Here is a 22,584-nt window from a genome sequence, read left to right on the forward strand (position 1 = left end):
GTTGATCCGAAAGCGGCGCTCGTACATACGGTTCCCCATTGGTTGGTGCTTTCTCGCGTCGTGATTGGATTCCTGTTCGTAAAGGGTAGAGCCGTTTGCGGAGGCGATTGGCTACATTTCATCCGGAGTTTGCCTCCCCGTGGCACCGATTGGCTGAAGAGACGCAGGGAACGCCCCTCTTAATTAGCCATTGGCGGCTTTGTCACACTGAAACGGAACTGGATTAGACCTTCCGCCGTCTGCGCAGGCGCGGTGGTGCACTAAGGGGAAATAACTAAAATACTGTACTGTGGCTCGTTTTGATGTGTTTTTGAGGAGAGTTCAATAAAACCTCTCCTGGCAATTGTGAAACAGCACAACGAATTAAAAAAAGCAACAAGCACCAATGTCACTCCTGGTTCGTATGTTTCTTGCTGGATGGTCTTGCAGTGCGTATCACGTTGAGGCAGCATTACTCTTAGAAATTAGCCTTATCTTGCCTCTCCGCCTTTTGTGTGCAATTCCATTTATCCTCACTCATTTCTCCACTTCGGGGGGTGTGCACAGAGCTGCAATATGTTCTCTGTAAGTTTAAAGTCAATAAAAAATAAAAAAAACTCCAAATGCTTCCTGCGCATGTCTTGCAGAGGATCCCCTGCGCCATTTTGTACTTGGTTTCTTTTCCATTTCGGGCGAGATACGGGGAGAGCGGAGGGCGGATCGGAAGAGGTGGGTTTTGCAATATTTAATGCGTTTGCTTCTTTAGTTAGGGTCCTAAGTGCAGTTATTCGGTACACGCAGGAGCGGGGAAAGCCACTGGGCGCGTCTTCCCCTCGCTGTCTCGAAAGGAAAGGATCTTTTCCGAAACGTTTTTTTAAAAAAGGTCAAATGAAGGCTGTCTGCGAGCAATGGCGTCTTTTCTATTGCTCGGTGACGTCAGCGCAGCGCCACCGGAAGCGGGAGGAGGGGGGAGGGACGTGTAAAGTAAACAGGCGTCTCGTGAGCTGAGTGTGGACGCACGCTGGGGAGGAAACTTGCAGGATTGTTGCATCCGACGGAGAAGAGGGATTTCTCTCTCGTTGCAGAACATTATCCGGCTGTGTGCTTCGCAGTAAACGTTGTTTTGCATTACATTGCATCTGCAGTCCCGTTCAAGCCAAGCTAGAGCTGTGTTCCCCTTGTGTCGTGCCGACCGGTAGAGTATTTGGAAAGGCTGCTGCGTCACAGAGGTTTTTGGAAGGACACTGATTATCGTAATTTCATACTAAAATATGAATTAAAAGTGTCGATGTTAGGGGAATGCATTTTCCTTGTGCAGATCTCCGCCAACAAACGGGATAGCCAGTCAATGGTATCCAAGTGGCTGACTTCTGTTTGACAATTGAAACTAACTGCAGCTTTTTTTTTTAAAGTTCCAACTTTTTTCGTTTTGTGTAATAACTTTCCCGTATTCTTGCTACTACAGCTGTGGCTAAACCTTTGCAACTCCGCAAGATAATAATTATGTAGATTGTCTTATATTATTCAATGTCACGTGGGTACAATGTCACAAGGTGTGGTATTCTGCCAAGTAGCTTGTCAGATAGGTTGCCAACTTCAAAAGATTAAGAAGCGTTAGGATTTTGACATTTTGAAATGCAGTATGCCTTTTGGAAAAATTTCAGTAATGAAATGTGTGCTGCATAATTGGAAGTTTTCAAAAGCTGACAGAAGTCATAATTGGTAGAGGTGTCTTGAGTCAGACTGATGTACTCTGATAAGTCTTTTATCCTCTGCTTCTGGAATCAAAGTTCTTTTTAGAGTTAAAAACCAGCAAGGAGAAAAATGGAAAGCAAAGTGTGCTAAGGGCATGATTAAGTATCCTTGAAGTCCTGTGATTTTTTCCAGTGGAGGGAGGACTCCTTTACCCATTGGGCAAAGAAAGAACAAAGATTAGTATCTGAAAACTCTCGGCCATGCAGCTCAACCCGAGAGCTCACAGCCCTTTTTTGTGGTGCGGATTTCTGCTTGCAGAATGACAGAGCTTCTTGTGGTTGAGCCTCACAGGTGAAGGAGTGCTTAAGAAGATAAAGGGCGTTGTTGCTTCGGTCTTGGCCTAGGCACTTGCTGAAACTCGAGCCTTTTGAAAAGTCACTGTCAGGCTAGGAAGTTAGGAAAAGTTCATCTGTAGGAACTACAGTGGCGCAAAGGCCTCTTGGAAGAATCTGAAGGATTTTTAAGGAGACCTGTAGTCACTGGGAGTTGAGAGTGGCGAAGTCCTGAAAACCCTTACCTCAGCGAACACTATGAAGTATTATGTTTCCTGTTAAGCGTGTCCAACTATGTTTTGTTGTTTAAGTGATGTTACAGGTAGTGGACAAAACATGGAAACACCAATGTTCAGTTGGGTCGCTGTGTGCAGCCAGTGGAGTTCTATAGGAGGGACGCAGCACGTCTGCTGCAAAGTCGTCAGTCAGATCAAGGCTGGTTGGCGGAGGAGGAATCTGCTGCCTCAGGCTTTGTTCCAGAGTATCCCATACAGTAAAGGCTCATTGGGTTTGGATCTGGTCCTGAAAACGCCATGACGTCTAACATCAGTGTCCAGCCCATCAAACCACTGGGTAGTCACACATGCTCAGAGGATGCCACGTGCTTAAATAATCGTGTGCAATCGTTCTTATATTGTATTTGGATCTTTTTGCATCTTGTCTTAAGCCTCAGGTTAACCTTTATTGAGCTGGATAAGTCCATCAAGGGCATATTCTCATTTATAATGACAACCTGGAGTATTCCTATTTAAACAGCAAGGGTTTTACTGGAGCAATCTAAATGTTAAACCCTGCCATAGGACCAGTAGCAGCCTGTGGTTATTTACACAGCTTCTCCGAGTTTGCATACCTGCGTTACTTAGATAGACACATTATTTCTGATTGTCGGTGTACCTCAGTTCTACCAAATGTAATAATAGAGTATCTTTTATTTATAAAACACCTTTCCTTAACCAAGTACGCTGTGCATAATGATTAGTATAATAAAAAAGAAAAAATAGCATACAACAAGAGCATACAGTTTTATACAGATAGAACTTAATACAATCAGACATAGGCCCTAGTAAAAAGGTGAGTTTTGAGTTTAGAGTTGAAGAGAGTCCAGAAATTTGTCTCGTGTAGGGTCTGAGGAAGGGCATTCTATTACAACAGAGCAGTCACAGCAATAATAATAATAATAATATAATAATAATAATTGCTTACACTTATATAGCGCTTTACAGGTAATGGGGACTCCCCTCCACCACCACCAATGTGCAGCATCCACCTGGCATGATGGCATGATTACCTAAAGTCCGAGATTTAGTCCTAGGTATGGAGAGCACTTGAACTGTTCAAATGTACAACTAAATGTCACGTTCGACTCGGAAGTACAGAGATCCTCCTCACGGTGGTATTGGGCGTTGACACTCGTTTTGGGAAGGACTGCAGTGGAATACATTTCAGCAGTCGATTGTCATCACGTGTGGAGAGAATGAGATGACAGCTGTTCGGGAAGCACTGACACAGCCGGAGTGAATGTTTCCCACACTGTTGAGGAATGTAGGCCCCTTTGTTTCACTCTGAACAGGCAGCAGGAGGACGGCAGGCGGACAGTTCTGGTAATTTACATGGCTAACTCTGCATTTCAAGGGAAGCGTGAGAAGGGAGTGAAGGCTCCACACAGGAAGGTGTGTCTGTGTGTCAGACCACACTCCTTCGGAGTACTGGCACCATCCCTAATTGTGAAGCAGCTCCATTGCGCTCTGTGGGTCAACAGCAAGTAACCTGTGCCCCACAGGATGATCTGATCTGTGTTCTTTCACTGGGAATAGTGTTGAACTGCTGAGTTTTCTTCTCATATTATTGTTTCAGCAGGTTGTGTAGACCATCAAATCGTGATATTGGTGTAGCTGTCTGGTAGCTGTGGTATTGTATTTTATAATTAATATAGTCATGTCTGCAGTCAGGCAAAGTGCACGTCTTAAAACTTACCTGAATTAAAGTATACTTGACCTTAACGTAGGTCTTGTGTAAGTTGCTGACCATTATAGATTTTGTGACTTTTTCCACAGTTACTTACATGTGCTCTTCATGTCTTTTTGCTGCTAATGAAATCAAAGAAGTGTACCCTGTACAGCTGTGTGTTACTCTTACACAGGAACTGCCTTAATGAGGCCCATCATAAGTATGAGCTAGGGATTTAAAGGACAAATGCGTAAGAGATTGCGTAAGAAGAAGTAAAGCAGCACAAACTGATAAGAAGTTGTGACCTAATGGTACTGTGAAATTCAGTGTCTGTGTGCCTTACAAATCTGTCACTTTGAAGAAAAGCCAGGCAGTTTTCCACAGTCTAATTAATATGACACACCCCTGTTGGTTCTATAATGATTGAGTCACATTAGCTTTCTCTTCATGACAAAGTGGACACAAAGTCATGCTGGTATTTAAAAGAAGGAGTTAAGACCCTTACAAAACCAATGCTTTATGTTCCTAAATCTACCGGTACTGTAAAAGATAAGGGATGTCAGGAAGGAAATACAGTGCATCTCAGGTCTCGAACTGCAGTCAGAGTAAGGAAGTACAGTGAAATTACCATCAACGTCAACATGCAGACTCCCAGACTCCTAAAATTAGCGTTAATGACTCACCTGTTCTATTAACCTGTGGCCAACAAAATCAAGTCCTCTTCCCACACAGATCTTCCCAATGCCAAACCATTCAGTTTCTCCTTCGAGCCGGCTGTCATCCATGATGGTGCTCAAAGCGCAGCCGTATATCCTGGCAATGTCTAAATGAGTATTGTAGGGGCGGGCACCTCGAGCCTAGTTGTGTTGGCAGTAATAGTTGTGGCTTTGCTTACATGATGCCTGGTCATCCTGTCACTGGGTTATTCAGTGCAGTTGAGTATTCTGGCATCCATTCAAGGCTGTAGCAGCGCTGGAACCTGATGGTGGATTGAAGGGCCCGGAATGAACATGGCATAAGAAATCGGGGATGCGTTCAACCCAGCTGGCTTGTTAGGCTGCTAGTAGCTCATTAACCTGAAGACCTTGTCCCGCGGCTTCTTGACAGAAGCCAGAGCATCCACATTAACGGCATGGCTGGGAATGTCCTGTCCAGTTGGATTGCAACATTCCCAAAGGATGTAACTACACCCACTGAGCTGTAGCATCCTAAAAGTGTGATTAAGCTACCAAGTCTGTTGGCCCAGTGAACATGGAGTCATCGCTGTTGCACCTGCAGACTCAAAGGCACACGTTTCTTACCGTGTTCTGCCCTCTGCCGTTTCTTATTTAAGTGGCAGGTGGCAAGGAGAGCGAAGAGGGGATGTGAGCGTTGACTGAGCTCTCGGGTAGATCACACCTTCACAATCTTAAATTCAAGCAGGTTAAGTGGTTACAATTGCAGAAATACTGTGTGTGAAAGTATTCGGTTTTTGAAGTGTTTCATGTGTGCACATTTAGTGTGTGCGGACATAAATATGTGTATAAAGAGTCTTTGTCCGGAGTCCATTGCAGATCCCTGCAGTAGTTTTGTTGGTCCAATTCCTGTCCAAAGGAGCCCAAGGAATGCAGCCGAGAAGCTCAGAGGAGATGAGTATCTCGCTGTTCTAGAAAGCTGAGCCTTGCAGCGCTAGCCCCGCTGAGCGAGGGGACACGAGTTGGCGATTGGAAAGGACATGGACATTTATTGTCCTTCCACACACAGATGTCATCCTCTGAGCTGCCGTGCTGTGGTGTGTCAGTGACGTAGTCTGGAAAACAAGGCGAAGGTGCAAGAAGGTAAAAGAATGTGAATGTAAAAGGCTGTGAAGGTAAAAATTAATGAGATATTTTATATAAAATGTAGAAATCGCTCCATTTCAACATTATAACTTTGTTTTAAAATTGGGAGCGACATTACAAATGAAGCAGAAAGTGTGTCTGTTAGTTTTTTCAACCAGAAAAGTGTTTCCATGTAAGATTTTGTCATTGGAGAGCCTGCTTTACAGCACATTAGGAAATGTCACGTCTTGTTTCTGTCTTTCTGCTGGACTGCGTTTAGTTTGAAGGATGACAGGCCTGCGGGTTTAAATGTGCTCTGTAAAAAACAAAAGGAGAGAAAATGTGGTCAGTGTCAGCTGCTTAACGACTGCAAGGGTGTGATTTGTGAGCAATTTGCAGCCTGCTGTCTAACCATTCATTCAGCCAGGACAGGGGGTTGGAACTAAGACATGATGTTTTCTCAATTCCCAGCCAGCTCAGACATAACTGGGATGGAATATGAAGGTCAGCCGCCTAGTGAAATCTGTGAAAAGGAAGGATTTTAATTCCTAGTGCAGGTTTGTTACTTGTTTACTGCAAGTAGCACTACATTCATTGTAGTGCTTTGTCATTCTTATCACTGTAACATACTTGCCCAGAGATAAAGGAGGGTTGTCTAATGACTCAGTAAACATTGTAGTGTCAGCTGCTGAGTACTTTCCTGCAGTAGTTTGCAACAAACAGTTGACCCAGTTTGTGATCACGTTTCAAATCAGAAGTCAGGGGGTGGCAAGGAGTCCTGCAGCTGCTGGAGAGCTGCGTGACTCCTGGGTTTAGGTGAGCGAAGATCAGAGAAAGTTGCTTTTGCCCCCTATCAAAGGAAGCAAGCTTTCGGCTCTGCCATTAAGTTAAAAGCTGCAGGTTCAGTTTAAAAGAGCTGTGGTGCTAACCCACAGTGGGCAGCAGTGTGGAGTAGTGGTTAACATTCTGGACTCAGAACTGGAAGACTTTACAAAATCTTGATTGTTGCAGTTGAGTACTCACTGTGAATTAGGTTTTAACCATTATAATTTCTTTTGAGTTTGATAAGTACAGTAATACTGCTGTTGAACCTCTTGGTACAGATTCAGTTTGCTGTTGCACAGAAGCAAATTACTGTGCATATTCAGACTGACAGCTCTACAGTTTAAAGAACTTGCCATTTTCTCATGCAGTAATCAAAAGGCTTAATTTTGGGCTGCAACCAGTCCTTTAGTGTTTTCTTGTTGCCATTCTTAACATTGACATGGAATGAAATTTTGTTTTAGTATTTAAGGAACTTCAAAGATTGTAGACATCCCTTCACTGGGTTAAAGATACACGATCTCACCATTTCTAATGCAGCTGTTGTCAGATGCTGTAGTTAGTACACATAACCAGATTAGTCCTAGTGCACGTTGGTGGACACTGGATGGAGTGATCGTTAATCTTGTAGTTACGTAAGAGAGAACAGCTTATGCATTGAGTGGAGAAGCTCTAACCTTAGGCCACGTGCAAGAAAAAAGATGCATTTTTGTTTAAACTGAAAAAATAGATATTAAATTAGAAATGGCAGCCAACTGAACCTGTTACTTGAGGACATTGGGGAATTGTTTGTTCTAGAAGTAAATTTCTCCTATTGAACCCAGCTGTGTCCATTAGCTAGGAAATTCTGCACAAATTACTCTGTATGCACATAGGAATTCATCCATCCATTTTCTAAGCATAAGCATGGCATATTTTCATAGTAAGTCGGGTGTAGTATTGTCCTGGCAGTGGCGGGCATGTGAAAGTAGGTTTAGAAAACCAAACTCCGTCTTTCTGAGAGTAACAGCAGTAAGGCTGCTGGAGTGATATTCAGTGTTGTGGGCTGGGCAACACTCTTCCTTGCTTCCTTCACTGACCTCCTACTCCACCCACAGGCACAGAGCATGAAGATATTCCTAATACATTAAACATTAGGTCTAAAATATATCGAAGAGTAACACACATAGGTGTGAGTTAAGTGTACTGTAGACATTTTTTAAAACTGAACATTTTTCCTTCCAAGCTGATCTGAGTATATAATTCTATGCCCTCCTTAATTAACACGGAGTCATGAAAATTGATTATTTTCATTTTATGTACTGCAAGCGTCTTGTGGTGTGCTACACTGGTGGTTGGCACTTCTGCTTGTGCAGTTCAAGGTTCAAGTCCTTGCAGTGTAATGTTTCTGTACTAAGACTGCAGCTGTACATTTAATGGAATCTTACTTTCAAAACGTGACTAAGCATTCTAGTTCCTCACTAAATAACCTTGTTTAGCTGCAAGCATGCATTTTCTAAAGGTTTTCAGAATCTGGCCCGGCTTCTTGTATTGTGCTGAAACCAGGGTGTTGCTTAGAATTAAAAAACTATTTTCTTTTGCTTAATCCATTTTCCATTTGAGCAAAGACTGCTTCTTATCTGTCTTAATTGTCAGGTTCAGTTTCCTTACACTGGGTGCTCATAACTAATGCTATTAAAAAGATTTATACCAACATTTATCAGTGTAAATTTAAGAAACTAAATTGATCTTTAATTTAATTTTGTCTTTAATTTGAGCCCATGTAATCTCCACACTGCTGTTTATCTTATAAACTCTCTTTAGCCAAATTTCACTTAAATGGGATTATTTTGCTTGCGTAGCTAGACAATTTTCAACAGACCATTATTCTCATTAATGGTCAAGTATGAAATCAATAACACCCTTTTGGATGCCCTTAGTGCTGTTTTGCATTCTTTTAGGTCAGGGGTGGGCAAACTTTTTTGGCCCAAGGGCCACATAAAATTTTAAAACTGAATAGAGGGCCACTTCAGGCTGCTGTTACAGATAGCCTATGCCCTATATAAGTAGTTCAGGTGGGTAGCTGCGTCAGCATGCGTAGTCTGCAAAGGAACAAGTAACAGGTTTATTCCATGCTGAAAAGAGGAGAGAGAAAACAACTTTTTGGCTGCGAATCCTTCTTCAGGTGAGCCTTCTTCAGGCTCACACCTGGAGAAGTCTTCACAGCCAAAACGTTGTGTTTTCTCTCTTCTCCTTTCAACATGGAATAAACCTGTTACTTGTTCCTATGCCCTATATAAGCTTAAAATCCAACATAGGCTTATTAGTTCAAGGTTAACGATAACCAGAGAGAAAAAAATATTTAAAACATTTTAAATATAAAAAAACTGAATGGCACTTGATATTCAACTCACAAGCCAAGTCTTTACTTGAAGACGTACCTCGACCCAATGGGTCACTGTTCTGTGTGATAAACTTACTTTCTCAAATTTGCTCTTGCTCTCTGGACGAAGAAAATCTGCGGTTTCTATCATACATTCCTACAAAAGCTCCCCTTTAGAGAACGGCTTGCTTTGTTAAGCAATTTTAGATGCAGGCAGGTAGCTTGCCTTTGTGCTGGCCTCTTGGATAGTAGAAGGGCGGAAAAATACATTTTGCTGAGCCTGTAAACTAGCGCCCAGTTTGGAAGCTCTATTAGCCCACTCCTCACATGACAGATTGCTAGCATAGTTCACGTTTGGTATAAAAATGCCAACTGAGATTGTATTCTTTGAACACTGCGACACTTTCCTTACAAATTTAACGTATAGCCTTTGTTCCAACCTCTGTGAAGAAGTATTTTGCAGTCCATTCTTTGTTGAACGCTCTGCATTCACTGTCGACTTTCTGCTTCTTCAATCCCCTCATGTTAGCGCAGGTTCCCTCACAGTGCGATGGGTCCACTCTTGACTGGTGAAACAAACTGGTAAAGCAGGGGTTCCCAAACGGCTTGGGTCCATGCCTCCCTTGACCTGTCAAATTTTCCACATGATCCAATTTTTATTTTTAATCATTTTCAAATCCAAATATTTTGGTTAATGATGACTTTTTAGAAAGTCAACATCTTTGTAAAATGCAAATAAAATGACTTGGAGAAAGTAAAAATTTAACGAATGTTTTTACAAAAGGGGGAAAAAATACAATGTCTTTTTGTTTGTGCCTCTTAATGGGTAGGTGGGCTTGTTTAATAAATTAACATAATTCACCAAAAATACTGGGTAGTATTTTTTAAATGGCAACACACATCTCCTTCTCAGTATTGACTCTTGATCTGTACTTGGATTTGATAACTGCAAGTCCTGAAACCCCAGCCTCACAAAGGCAGGAAATTGCAAAGGGAAGCAGAGTTCGCACGGCTCTGTTGCTTATTCCTTGGTACTCCAGTAGTATGAGGGTTTTTGCATTATGCTACGCGGTACACAACTTTGTATGATGAAAGAAGAACTTTGCTGGGGACTGTAGTTTGGTTAGAAAAAGCAGCTTTCTGTTCATTCATTTAACTTGCACGAAAAATACTCACGAGACTTATCTAACTACTGTGAACAGTTTCCAAATGACATTTCAATTTACTGGGGAGCATGCTCTCAGCAGCCAACACTTAAAGGCAGACAACACACCGAGGACATTCTTCAGTGTCTACGATTGTGCACGCGAAACAGAAATTCAAGAAGCTGTCGTCATACTTTCTGTATTTGGTTTCCATTTCTCTTTAGAACTAAGCTCTATGTCCTTCACATTTTTTACTCATGTTTGAAAACCTCTCCATTGCGATCGTGTAACAAAAAACTCACAAAATGACCACTCATAGAAACACGAAACATCGAAGCCCCGGTCAACTGGTACGCTGCTTACAGACTGCCAACTCTTGCCTAGGGTCGTGTGACACAATCTAGCTAGGTAGCGCGCGACTCCAACATTGTGTGCAGGAACAGTGGGTTTTGCTTGTAATAAACCTTCTTTGACTGGCGATACCTGCAACACCCCTGACCGACAATGGCACCTCCCCAAGGCGGCGCGATGCACAGTTTGGAACCACCGTGGTAAAGTGTTCGTGCGCCCTCTAACGCAAGAATAATGAAATGTAAGAAAAAAACAGCACCAAACAAGGTGGAATATGGCAAATATTGACTCTTATTTTTTACTTCAAGGGCTGGTTTAAACTGGCTGGCGAGCCGTAGTTAGCCCACAGGTGTTTAGGTAAATCTCTGCCCAGAATTTTCTTAAACAACAGCACCACCTAAGGGAGCCACATACAAATTTGTGAAAGCAATCATATTCCAGTGGTCATTAGGAGAAGGCTAAAGGTTAACTAGAAATGTATAAAAGAAAGTACTATTGCCTACATGTTCTATACACCACATGGTTACTAAAAGTAAGAGCTAAATCTTCTGTTCTTTGACATGTCGAATATTAATGTCTTCACATTTTATAAGTTTTCTGTAATTCTGACAGCATTTTCCAATTAAATTACCAATTGACAGTTTAAGACAAACTCAAATCAAGTTTTAGAAAACACATGGCAGATGAAATGGAATGTAGACAATTGAAAAGTATTGCAGGTATTCTCAATAAGATAGGCAGCTTCTTTAGACTTGGCGTGTCCCCTATGAAAAAGTTAACGTTGGCATTTCCTTCTACAATTCTGGAAAGCAACGATAAAAAGAAAAACAAAAAGTTCTACAGTTAATTTTACAATTTTACCTAATATAGATAATCTGTATCATGGTATTATAAAAAAATATATCATTGGAGTATGTTAAGAGAAGAGTGATCAGTTACATTCCCAAGCTCTAATGGATGTCCTACTCTGACAGACTAAAAGAACTAAATCCTTAAAGTATTCACAAAGTCATGGTCTATTTCAGAGTCAGCTATGCAACACAAAATAGAAAACTGATCACAAGATACAAGCTACCCTGTTATGCTGTAGCTACAAAGCCAATATCTTGGCTTTAGGAAACAGCTGGATGAGATCCTTGGTTCACTTTACTAGCGACTAAACAAGCTTCATCTTGTTCGTATCCTTTGATTGCTTAAAAACTGGTAAAATACAGAATGATGTCAGTAAAAAATAAACGGAATGTAGAAAAAATCAATTGCAACAGTTTTATTTATTAAGTTTTTTTTATGAAAACATTAAAGAAAATGCTGAACAGAGTGCTTTACATATTATCATCATCAGATTCATCCTCCTCTTCTAGAGATTCCTGCAAAGAAAGGACCATGTGTTAGAAATACGAAGTGAATAGCTCAATACCTTCAATATGTGTTTATCTTTCTTGGCATGCTTACTTTAGCGTATTTCTCGGCTTCCTCTTTGATGTCTTTCGGTACCAGTTCATGTCTGCCCTTTGTTACTGGAAAAATACAGAAAAGAATCACATGAAACTTTTAGCCATAGGTAGTAAACCGCGCCCAATAACCATGGTTATAAAGTTTAATTGATTACATCTACAGATCATCTTCACAGGTCTCTGCAAACATCAGCCTTACTAAACGACACCCAACACCCAAGGACTGCGTGATTTGATAAGTGGTTCTTTGAGGACTGCAAGACCGATACAAAGGTACAGTGTTTTTTTACCACACACACACACACAAAACAGCTGCTTCAACATTCCAATTTTCAATCCATCCATAATCTTACACAATAATTTGAAAGTGTTATATCTGTAAACAGTAAACTGTACACCTGATCCTCAAATATCATAAAACAAAAATTAGCTCAGCAGCATGACAATACTTACAGGCAGTTAGAGAACGCTCATTATTTTTGCAATGCTTACAGCCTGGCAGCACTGTCTTTTTCAGCACAATTGTATGCCGCAAAAACATATAACCAATTGTTCTCTAAATTTACAAAGACGAGCTGTTGGAGGGCCATTATAATAACAATATAAAAGTGTAAAGACAAATAAAGGATCAAAATTAAACTACCTTCTCCAACCCAGCTGAGTTCCAGTTCAAAGGCTTTATCTTTTACTTCATCATGGACAATGTAGATTCTGAAATTAAAGAGCAAACTACTATAGTAAATATTTTCTGAACCCCCCGCTACTATATAAAAATAGCTAAATAGCACTCTTTCAGACCATAAGAACAAAATATTTTTGGTGTCAAGTTGAAGATTTACAGGCAAACTACTTCCACCTTGCTAATCTCACTGTTCTTTAAATCAGATTTGGCATGTTCTAATTATAATACCACTCATTTGGTTATATTGGTTTAATACATATTTGACTGGATGACGTTACAAAAAGCTTGTATCAAGACATTTGGGGGGAAAAAAAAGGACTTACATTCTAGCCACTTCTTTTACCAGTTCCCTGCAGGTCAGTTCTTTCATCTGCAATAAGGAATAACACCGTGCCAGCCAGAGTATAACAGGATGTCTTGTTTCATCAGTAAACCTAAAAACACCCGAGGCTCAGGAAGCGAAGGATCTCACTCGGGGATCAGCCTGCGAGTCCTGTGTTCCTGCCCAGATCACGTGACTGGATCTCCGCAAGCGCCGGTGTACAGTTAGGAATCAGAAGCCAGGGCTCTCGTGGCTTTCCAGGTGCCCACATGGTGGCAGAGATCACCGAGACCTGACCGTACTGGCAGGTGGAGTGGATCACTCGGCTCTCTCCACAGCGGTACAAGATTACAAAAAGCCCCAATTGCATTTATATTTTGTCACATATATAGTTATATTAAAGTGTACTTAAATACAAATGGGGCATGGGTATAAAGTCAAAATGTCTGTTAATAAAAATGTACAGTACCTGGAGTTTTTCAATCTCTGTCTTTGCAGCTTGTCTTGCCTTTCCAATAGCACATCCCCAGTAACCCTGAATTTAAAACAAAAGTGTGCATTTCCTTACCCATCCAACAAAAACTTTATTTTTTAATACAAGAAGCATGCAGAACCTTTACAGCAAGATGACAAATGATGGGCATTTCTAACAGCAGTGTTCTTGTCCAATCAGCAAGTATCATGTATCGTGCCCAGTCCAGTTACTCCCCAGGGTAATTTATGTCCATGTCAGTGCCAAAGGAGGAAAGTGGAGTTTACTCCTTCAGGGACATGTCTTCACATGTGAGCCCTTAGCTGTGCATCACAGTCAAACGCCAAACTGTCATCTGAAAACTCCCAAGAGGAGACAGAGGGAGGCCAGCCATCTGCTGCAATCTTGACAAATCTCAGTCTCTCTTACCTCCCTTTCAAGTTTATATAACTTATTTTGGATGCAGGCTTTTAATTTCAAGGTACAAAAAATGTTTTAAAACAAACAGAAGTACAAAAAGCTTACTTGAAAGCAAAAAGAGGGAAAAGTGCAATAATGTCTCATGAAAGTTACACTAAAATGGACACTTTTGTCAATATTGTCTTTAGAAACTCAACATCACTAACAGGAACAAGTAATAGGTTTATTCCATGCTGAAAAAAGAAGAAAGAAAACACGTTTCGGCTGTGGAGCCTTCTTTGGCGACAATGGAAAACTATTAAGATTACAAGATAACGGAATAAGACATTAAAATCTGTCCAGACCTTCAGTGTTCCACTTATCTGACATAACAAAGGACCTGCTTACGTAAGAAACTCCTGAAGGGTCCACCATATACAGCTGGGGACCATCGTCTTCGTCATACGACCCCAGCATGAAGCTGAACAAGCAAGGAGAGTTACAGTCAAGAGTGGTCTACTGTAATGCCTTATTCACCAGGGTATCTTCTAAAGTACTACACTGGCTTCCTGTACAAGGAATGAAGACATGCTAATGAGAAGTACTCCGCATCGGTACATAACTCCTGCCCTGTGTAAGTTACACTGTCTCCCTGTTAAATTACAGTAGACTTCAGGCTTGTCCTGCTCACCCAGAAAGTACTGAATGGTCTAGCTCCAAGTTATCTTAAAGACCGACTGCATGATTATAATCGAGCCCTTAATTCGGTATCTGCTGATTCAGGCTGTTTTACTCTGCTGATTCAGGCTCCACACACAGAACAGCAGAGCCTTTAAGTGTGCAGCAGCACCACAACTGTGGAACTCACTGACAAATCTACAAGAGACTGTGTGACATAGAAAAACATAAGACTATATTTACAGAAAGACCAATCATTTCACTAAAGTATTTAATGCCAATTTTCATTTAATTTTGGTTTACTAGGGCCGATTGCTGGACTTAAACAGAACTATAAGGCTTCTTTATTATAGCAGGCATGTCTCTCTTTTCACAATATTCTAACTGTACATCACAGCCCCAAATACTGTATTTTACTAGATTTGCCTACAGCTGAAACTACAATGCACATGGAAATTCAATTCAACTTTATTTGTCATTTACTTACACAGGTGCATAGTACAGTGTATTTTAAAGTAGTTATTCGCCACTGTTAATAAACAAAGACTGAATCCCATTACCTGCACCCGAAGGGCCTGACCGCACTGTACAGCGTGTACGCGTGCACGTACATGGCCACTCTGTCAGCAAGGTGCTGCAAGAATAAGACAGAAGTTGTAATCAGACTATCACTCCATGCTACTACCCCAGAATAAGCCAACCATACACGGAATCTCTTTAAAATTGTAAAAATAAACAGTGCAGAAGTTACATAATACAGTTCAGTTGCCGTTTTTACCAAATGTTGCCTTCCTTGTGTGAAGGCGTCTGTGAAATAAATACACCTTCTACATGAAATCTTGCCTCTTGTCAAAGCAATATCAGAAAAAAAACACCATTTTCTTTCAAGAAGGTATTTCCTTCTAGTAAATGTGATCTGTCACTGTGCGTACTGGTAACTTCTGTCAGTTTCTACTTCTCTTTCGAATGAAGAGGTCAAGGACTAAACATCTTTCGTCAGAAGTTACACGAAAATGAACCAGTCTTTTTAACGGGATGATAATGGTGGCTTAGGGACACTATTTTATGGTTGTTAAAAAAATCTCCTACCTTCAAGGGAATGTCATGACCATAATTGGACCTGAAGTTGGAAGCCTCCTCTCGCGCAATTTCCGAAAGAGATCGCGCATCTGCCAAGAGTCCTGCCACCGCCTGTGGGGCAAAACGAAAGGCATCTTTATGCTCCTTTACCATCTTTTCTAATGGGTATTTTACATCTAAAAGTGTGAAAGAATGCCAACTCGCAGCCTAGCCTTTTTTGGTGAAATGCTGAACCAGACATTACCATTCCCACATGCCGGTCGATGTTGAAGATGCGTTTGTTCGAACCCTCTTCATACAGCTTGGAGAGGACAAGCTTTTCAACTCCAAACACCACCCCGTCTTTGCACCTGATCCCAATGGCTGTGCTACAGAACGGAAACAAAAACCATTTTAGTAGCAGCAATGAGAGCAAATTCTGTCTGGGAGAATCCAACGAGTATGAACAGACTAGGTGTTTAGTCCCTTCTTAAAAACCAATGGACTGAAGCAAACAATCAAAAAATCTTCTGAGCTTCTGATGGGACTAACATAGTACACTGCACACACACACTTCTCTATCTTTGTACCCACTGAATCAATATTTCCTGGAGCCATGACATAACTTTAGTTTTACTGCTGAAATGCCAGTGGAAAATAGTCTTCAAAGTCATTAGCATGCAGCAGCTCAGGACAATCACATGTGTTTTGCACAGCACTAAGTATCTAACGGGCACATCAGCAGCAAAGGTGTACAAAACGTTAAGCATGCCTTTGCAATTTTCTTCACAATACCAACTCCTTTCTGCATTCACAGTTCAGAAAGAGGAGACAAGACTCACCTGCTGTTTTCTACTGCTTTCATGGCGTATTCAACTTGAAAAACTCTCCCGTCTGGGGAGAATGTAGATGCAGACAAATCATACTGAAATCAGAGGTGTACAACCACAATCAGACGGGAGGATTGAACTCTGTGAAACCACTTCTTTCAGAGTTCATACATCACATCAGTGTAGCTCACATGGGTGCCATCTGTGCTATTCAGCCATAATTCGAAACAAATTGGTAAATTATTCTGAGATGTGTCTGTGACAATCACATTAATTCACGTCCCGTCTTTGTCATTTTGCTTTACGAATGAAAAAAACAACAAATGGTAAACGTGGCATCCCCGTGCCCCAATCTAGGTATTAGACAAAAATATAGTACTCTTCTGTGCAGAGTTGTTTTAACGAGCTTAAATAGAGAAGCATCTGATTGCACTCGGTGAATTACAATTATAATATCGAATTACACATTAAATATAACATTTCAAAGCACGTCTTTTCCATTTCTGCCTTGTGTTCCACCTTGTATTGAATTTTTTTTTCACCATTTCTACTCTTTCAAAATGGAAAAACAACAATACAGGCAACGGTAACATGACTTAAAACCCAATCATTCCCACAGACCCCCCCCCCCCAAAGTCATGCTTGCCTTCCTATAATTAAATAATGTATAAAATAGGAAGGAAATAAAATATAAATATAATAGGAAGGAATGGGTAGTACTGACTCTATGATGAGTTGCTAACAAATTGCTACAAGTACCAATCGCTTTCACTTTCACCATCGCCGACCAAGCTAGTGACTCAGCAAGCATACAAGTCCGCACAGTCCTCCGGACAATCGTTATCAGCGCCTTGCAGCGTATCTCACAGAGCAAAAAAAATAAAAAACAAAGTACAAGAGAGACAACCTCTCCGTGACAGACACGTTCATGACTGAAAGCACAACAAGAAGCCACCGAAATTCAGCGGACCTCACCGCTCAAGTACGGCTAGCTAAAAAGGCCGGAAAACGCTTAGTTCTAAAAATGCCCAACTTCGCTAAGATACAGTAATTTATCCGCCATAATGGCAGACATCTCAAAGACTCGTCGCTTACCCCGGTGCCAATTGAACTCATTTTGGGCTACAACGTCAAGAATATATGTATTGTTGCCCCTACAAGCTGTTCTTTCTCGCTGGCTAGGTTTGTCAATTTCCCGACTTGCCACACTCTCCCCACCGGCTAACAACGCACAAGCCGATTGGCTGAAATCTCGCCCCATTGGGATGAGCGGCGCTGCCGGGACTGTCCTCGGCTCTTCGGACAGCGCCGCCTGCTGGTGGAAAGGACAAAACGGCCTGTTTCCCCTTTGGAAAGCCGTCACGTTGTACGGGGTTGTGGCTCATCAAACTTCTTGCGATTCTGCTTCACGCAGAGTGGAGAGTCCGTTTGTACCACGCGTACCTTCTCGAAAAACACAGCAGAAATTCCGAAGCAATGATTTCATATATGTATACACTGTTTATGATTTGTGATGCGTTATAAATGTTACATGTTGTTATGTGTTATACTGTGCATGTGCAATAGAGTGATGTGCAATGTTTTTCTTATTTTTTGTAATAGAAGAATGTGCAATGTTTTTCTTTTCTTCTTTTTTTTTTTGGTGTTTGCATTCTATTTAAATGTACGGGAGTGCGTGGTGTCCATAAAAAAATTCCCTCAGGGGACAATAAAATCTTATACTAGTTCTGTCTTTTTCAATTAAAAATGCTTTTCTCATACAGATGGTTGGAAATGTATACAATACCAGATTTGAAATATATATGTATATATACTTTAACATATTATTTGTGTCATACTTAATTGAGTAAGTCATTTTCGACATCCAAGCTTGTAGTTTTGTTTATGTGCGATTGTTCCGTATACTCAGGTCGCTACAATAACAGGTGGGTGCTATCAGCTTCCCCATATCTACCACACATAATAAAAATAATTAGAAATAATAGAGAAACTCAGGAGCAATGCATTTCAAAACAAAAAAATGATGAACAATAGTTTTGGACAAGAATAACTATGAGTAATGTTAAACTACTTTAAACTACTTACATTTGTATAGCACGTTTTAACCCAAGGTGCAATGTAAGTTCATGTAAATGTGTAAAGTATTGTGAATGTTCCTAAGCAAATTAAAAGCTAGTTCTAGTGTGACAGATTCAAGATAATTATTCAAAGGAAAAGCTCAGATCTACTGATGGACCAAATCCCCCATAATGTTAACATTAAGGTGGATTAAGAAGGAGATACGCCTCATTTTTTACTACTGTACTTTTTTTAAAAATACGTTTTTTAAATACGTTTCAATAAGTTTTTATTGAAACCCCAGAAATACAAAAAAAGGAGACAGAATATTAAAATAGATACAGAAATAGACACTTTACAGCCAGAGGAATTAACAAGCTAAAAGTTATACTTTTTACATATTTCCATAGTATGGAAATATCTCCATTGCCTTTTGATTCTTTAAATTTCTAATAGAATTCAAATAAACAAGGAATTCAACTTTAAAAGCATGGATAGGGGGAGCCGTATTAGACCATTTACTTCTGTGGCTGAAGTATTCAGCCCAAATAATGGCTGACTATTGTCCTTTCCCTTTCCTTATCCAAAGCGTTCGACTGCCCTCTTCAGGATTCACAGCGCCCCACTTGCCTGCAACCAGACACCTCACTCACTCCAGGACATTTTCTCTCGTCGTCTTCCCAAGTGGAAACGTGACATCAGCGGAAAAGTTTCTCTGTTAGGACACAAATCCGATCAACAACAATAATAATATATAGAAGTTACTAGCCGTGATATAAACAGAAAATCACCATCGGTCTGCTCGAGAACCTGTCTTTTTCGGTAAGTGATGTGTACCGCTGTGTTTGTTGTTTCCCCAAGTGTAAACAGGCGACTACAGTTTTAATAAAGAAAACTACAAATACACATGTCGAAGAACCTACAGCTTGTGAAATCGCGGACGTTGTGCTCATGACACGATTTTCAATAACTTTTTTTTAAAATAGATGCACGTAGATGTGTCTCGCTGTTCCAAGAAAAAAAAAGTTAAAAGTATGATTTTGTTTTTAAACGGACATAAAGTAGGATAGGATAGTGCACAGGAGGATTAAAAAAATTACATTTTAAATATCTGTCTCCCATTAAAAAATTAAACCCACCTGAAATGCGAAAAAAGGTTTCTGTTCTCAAATTATGTTTTATATGAAATCGATGCGATAGTTCTGCAAAAAAAAAGCATATATTGCATATATTTGCAAAAAGCTGAAGGCTAAAATAATTCGTCATTGTATATCCTACCAAAATACGAATTGAGTGAGAGAAAAAAAATGCAATTCACGAAGAATTGACTTAAAACAAATCCAATGAATATTCGTTTTCACAACCAGGCTCAGCTGGGAGTTCTGTTCATCTGACGTTCATTAAAATACTTTTTGTAAAATAATGTTGGTAATATCAGAACCGCATGGGTGGTGTGGGGGGAGATGAAAGTTTCGACCACGGTGACACGTATTTGATTGTTAAAGATAAAAGGTGCTCAACAACAACAACAACTACATTGTTTCCAGAACAATTCCGCAGCCGGTGACCTGGAAGTGCTCGCGGTTTCTGCTTCGGCCCAGTGCTGCTGGAGACGCTGTCGGGGGGGGGGGGTCTGCTCTGTGAGAAACACCCCCCGGGCATGGAGCAGGACAGTGCTCTGCTGGGCCGATGCACGCTAGCAGCCGGGCTCCTGACTTGCACAGCGCCCTTCAGAGGGTTAAACGGAAAATGGCGAGTTTGCAAGGCGAACTTGCCGAAATGTAAGTGCGCTTGCTGCTGTGGTCTCTCTGTTGTTGGTCCCGGTCTTCAAACGCACGGCTGAGACTTGTGCAACAGTAACGGGGCGCCTCGGCTCTCCTGACCCAAGAGTATCGGCGAAGGTCGAACCGGAGGTGCAATTTCGTGTCTGTGCGACTCGCGTTTGTGTTCCGCTCGCCTGTATTGTTGACTGTCCAGCTGTCACTCATCATGTATTTTACACCCAATCCAAGGCATGCTTTATGGCATTGCACGTTATCACATTTTTTACTTTTCAACGTTTACTTAACCACATTTTTTTTTGTCTTACAGCTAACATTGTTTCTGTGCACCCGGCGCTATTGTTTTACATTTACTTTATATATGAATGTCCTGTTAATAGTGTATACTGTCAATGTATTTAACATTCTCATTCACTCCTAATTTTTCCATCAGTTGTGAAATCACTATTTTCTCTTGTTTTTCGAAAACTTTAAACATTCTCTGGAAAGTATCCTAGCTATATAAAGTAAAAAAAAAAAGAAACAGTAAATGTTTCACAGGAAAAGTATTCGACCTAATTGCTATAACACCCTCGTGGTCGGTAAATAAAGAATGAAGTACAGTGTCCCCATATTGCAATTAGTTAAAACTGCGTAAAGAGAGCTAGATGGTTTTCGTTTTGCTGATCATAGGAAGAGGTTATGTCAGACCACAATCTGTTTTAGAAACAAGATATTGAACATGTTGTTGTTCACTTGAGCAGCGGAGAGGAACCTGCAAAGACTGGTTTCTGGTTACGAATATGGCTCTTAAAATGGTTTGTTTTGTTTGCTAATGTCAGTCTCCGCACTAGATAATGAGTATCCCTAGAGTTAACAGGTTTATCCAAGAAAATAGTTTAAACCTTATGCTGATTTTATCTTCCTTAGCCCACTGAATCTAGGCAGGTGTGAGCCTGGCCAGTACCTGGATGGGAGACCTGGGAGAAATTAAGGTTCTTGCTGTAAGATGTGTTAGAGGGGCCAGTAGGGGGCGCTCATCCCACGGTCTGTATGGGTCCTAGTGCCCATAACTTATAGTGGATAGGACACTATACTGTAAAAAGGCACCGTCCTTCGGTTGCGATATAAAACCAAGGTCCTGACTCTCTGTGGTCATTAAAAATCCCAGGGCATTTCTTGAAAAGAGTAGGGGTGTAACCCCGGCATCCTGGCCAAATTTCCCCCTGTCCTTTACCAATCATGGCTTCCTAATAATTCCTATCTATGAACTGGCTTCATCACTCTGCTCTCCTCCCCACTGAGAGCTGGTGTGTGGTGAGCATTATAGCGCACTATGGCTGCCGTCGCATCATCCAGGTGGGGCTGCACACTGGTGGTGGAGGGGATCCATTTCCTGTAAAGCGCTTTGAGTGGTGTGTCCAGAAAAGGGCTATATAAGTGTAAGGAATTATTATTATTATTTAGGAAATGCTCATAATCTGTTTTCCTATAAGACTGCAAAAACTCCATCATTGTTCATTGCCTGGGAAAACCTTCACACTTTGCTCTCGGGATGAAATGCCAGATCAGACAAACAGGTGCCAGGGAACCCACTGAATCTCAAGGACTGGAGCCACCAGTCGCTGGGCACAGAGTGACTCTGAAGCGTGGTGGTGCAGGGGAGCACTGTGTCATGGCAGTTAACGCTGCTGCCTCACAGCTCAGTTCCAGCTAGGGCATCTTCTGTGTGGAGTTTGCATGTTCAGTTTTGTCCCCCAGTTTCTTCTCACCTCCGAAAGATGTGTTGTCAAGGTGAGCTGGTGTTTCTGAAAGGTCATTGTCCTTGTCCCTGACTGTGTGGGTGCTGTATTCCACACAGGGCATAATCACACCTTGCTGTGGCCTGTACCAGAACTGAGAAGCTTTCCGATAATTGGTAGCGAATGAGGCAGTATGGCACTCCTCATCATCCATGCTTTCGTAGTTATTTTTCTCTTTTCCCTCTAGGGGGAAGCCTTGACCTATTTATTAATCTTTAAAAATTAAGAGGTCAGAGTGCAGAATTGGGAAGAACACAGAGCTTTCTTTCCCAGAGGGAGAGACACCAAGCCAATATTCCTGCCCGCTCCAATGCTTAGCAGTGAAATGCAAACTTGGTCTTCTTTTGCAAAACTTGTAATGAAATCAGATTTTTCTAAACAGTTTTTGTTCTTTTTTTTCTCTTTCATTCATCTTCTTTTTTGATATCTTGGTTGTGCGAAATGTACACTATCTAAACCCTTCTTTAAGCTTTCTCTGTACTTTGTTATGAGAGAGATTAGCTCTAACCGCTTTGTAATCTGTTAAGATGTTCATGTGATAAGCTTGTCTCACTCAATTAAAAACTAAGAAGTTATTTAAAAGTTTCTTGTAGCACACTGGCTATGTAGGTTGTTGTCAGACCCTATGTGTCATTT

The 22,584-nt window shown here is 41.1% G+C and overlaps 2 protein-coding genes and 1 long non-coding RNA gene across 4 annotated transcripts in view; 2 read left to right on the plus strand and 1 right to left on the minus strand.

Moving 5' to 3' along the window:
* The first annotated feature begins 622 nt into the window (after nucleotides 1-622).
* Nucleotides 623-13,364, plus strand: LOC148653067 (uncharacterized). Its single transcript, XR_015941586.1, has 3 exons — nucleotides 623-708; nucleotides 12,063-12,159; nucleotides 12,998-13,364. It is a non-coding gene; the product is annotated as an uncharacterized LOC148653067 (long non-coding RNA).
* psma3 (proteasome 20S subunit alpha 3) lies at nucleotides 11,685-17,582 on the minus strand. Its single transcript, XM_088647590.1, has 11 exons — nucleotides 17,424-17,582; nucleotides 16,341-16,423; nucleotides 15,764-15,887; nucleotides 15,529-15,630; nucleotides 15,000-15,073; nucleotides 14,170-14,242; nucleotides 13,360-13,425; nucleotides 12,892-12,938; nucleotides 12,530-12,597; nucleotides 11,885-11,949; nucleotides 11,685-11,799 (listed from the first exon to the last, which is right to left on the minus strand). The coding sequence occupies exons 1-11, from the start codon at nucleotides 17,442-17,444 to the stop codon at nucleotides 11,755-11,757; spliced, it is 768 nt and encodes a 255-aa protein (XP_088503716.1). The 5' UTR covers nucleotides 17,445-17,582; the 3' UTR covers nucleotides 11,685-11,754.
* Nucleotides 17,583-19,040: 1,458 nt separating this feature from the next.
* The window catches only part of mipol1 (mirror-image polydactyly 1), a 69,887-nt gene continuing 66,343 nt past the window's right edge, over nucleotides 19,041-22,584 (plus strand). Inside the window, exons 1-2 of one of the 2 annotated variants that reach the window (XM_088647595.1) lie at nucleotides 19,041-19,208; nucleotides 19,934-20,167. In XM_088647595.1, coding sequence (XP_088503721.1) covers nucleotides 20,076-20,167 — 92 coding nt within the window. In that variant the 5' untranslated portion in view covers nucleotides 19,041-19,208; nucleotides 19,934-20,075. The remainder of the gene's footprint in view (nucleotides 19,209-19,933; nucleotides 20,168-22,584) is intronic. The other variant, XM_088647596.1, reaches the window with a different exon arrangement.

The sequence above is a fragment of the Lepisosteus platostomus genome, chromosome 10, assembly GCF_059453375.1.
Source record: "Lepisosteus platostomus isolate fLepPlt1 chromosome 10, fLepPlt1.hap1, whole genome shotgun sequence".
In the NCBI taxonomy this organism is placed as follows: domain Eukaryota; kingdom Metazoa; phylum Chordata; class Actinopteri; order Semionotiformes; family Lepisosteidae; genus Lepisosteus; species Lepisosteus platostomus.

Coding starts and splice junctions, on each gene's coding strand:
- psma3 (XM_088647590.1), bottom strand. CDS start 17,444: ATGAGTTCAATTGGCACCGGG. Junction 16,424..17,423: donor TGAGTTCAATTGGCACCGGG/GTAAGCGACGAG, acceptor CTCTGATTTCAG/TATGATTTGTCTGCATCTAC. Junction 12,939..13,359: donor CAGAGATTGAAAAACTCCAG/GTACTGTACATT, acceptor TCCTTATTGCAG/ATGAAAGAACTGACCTGCAG.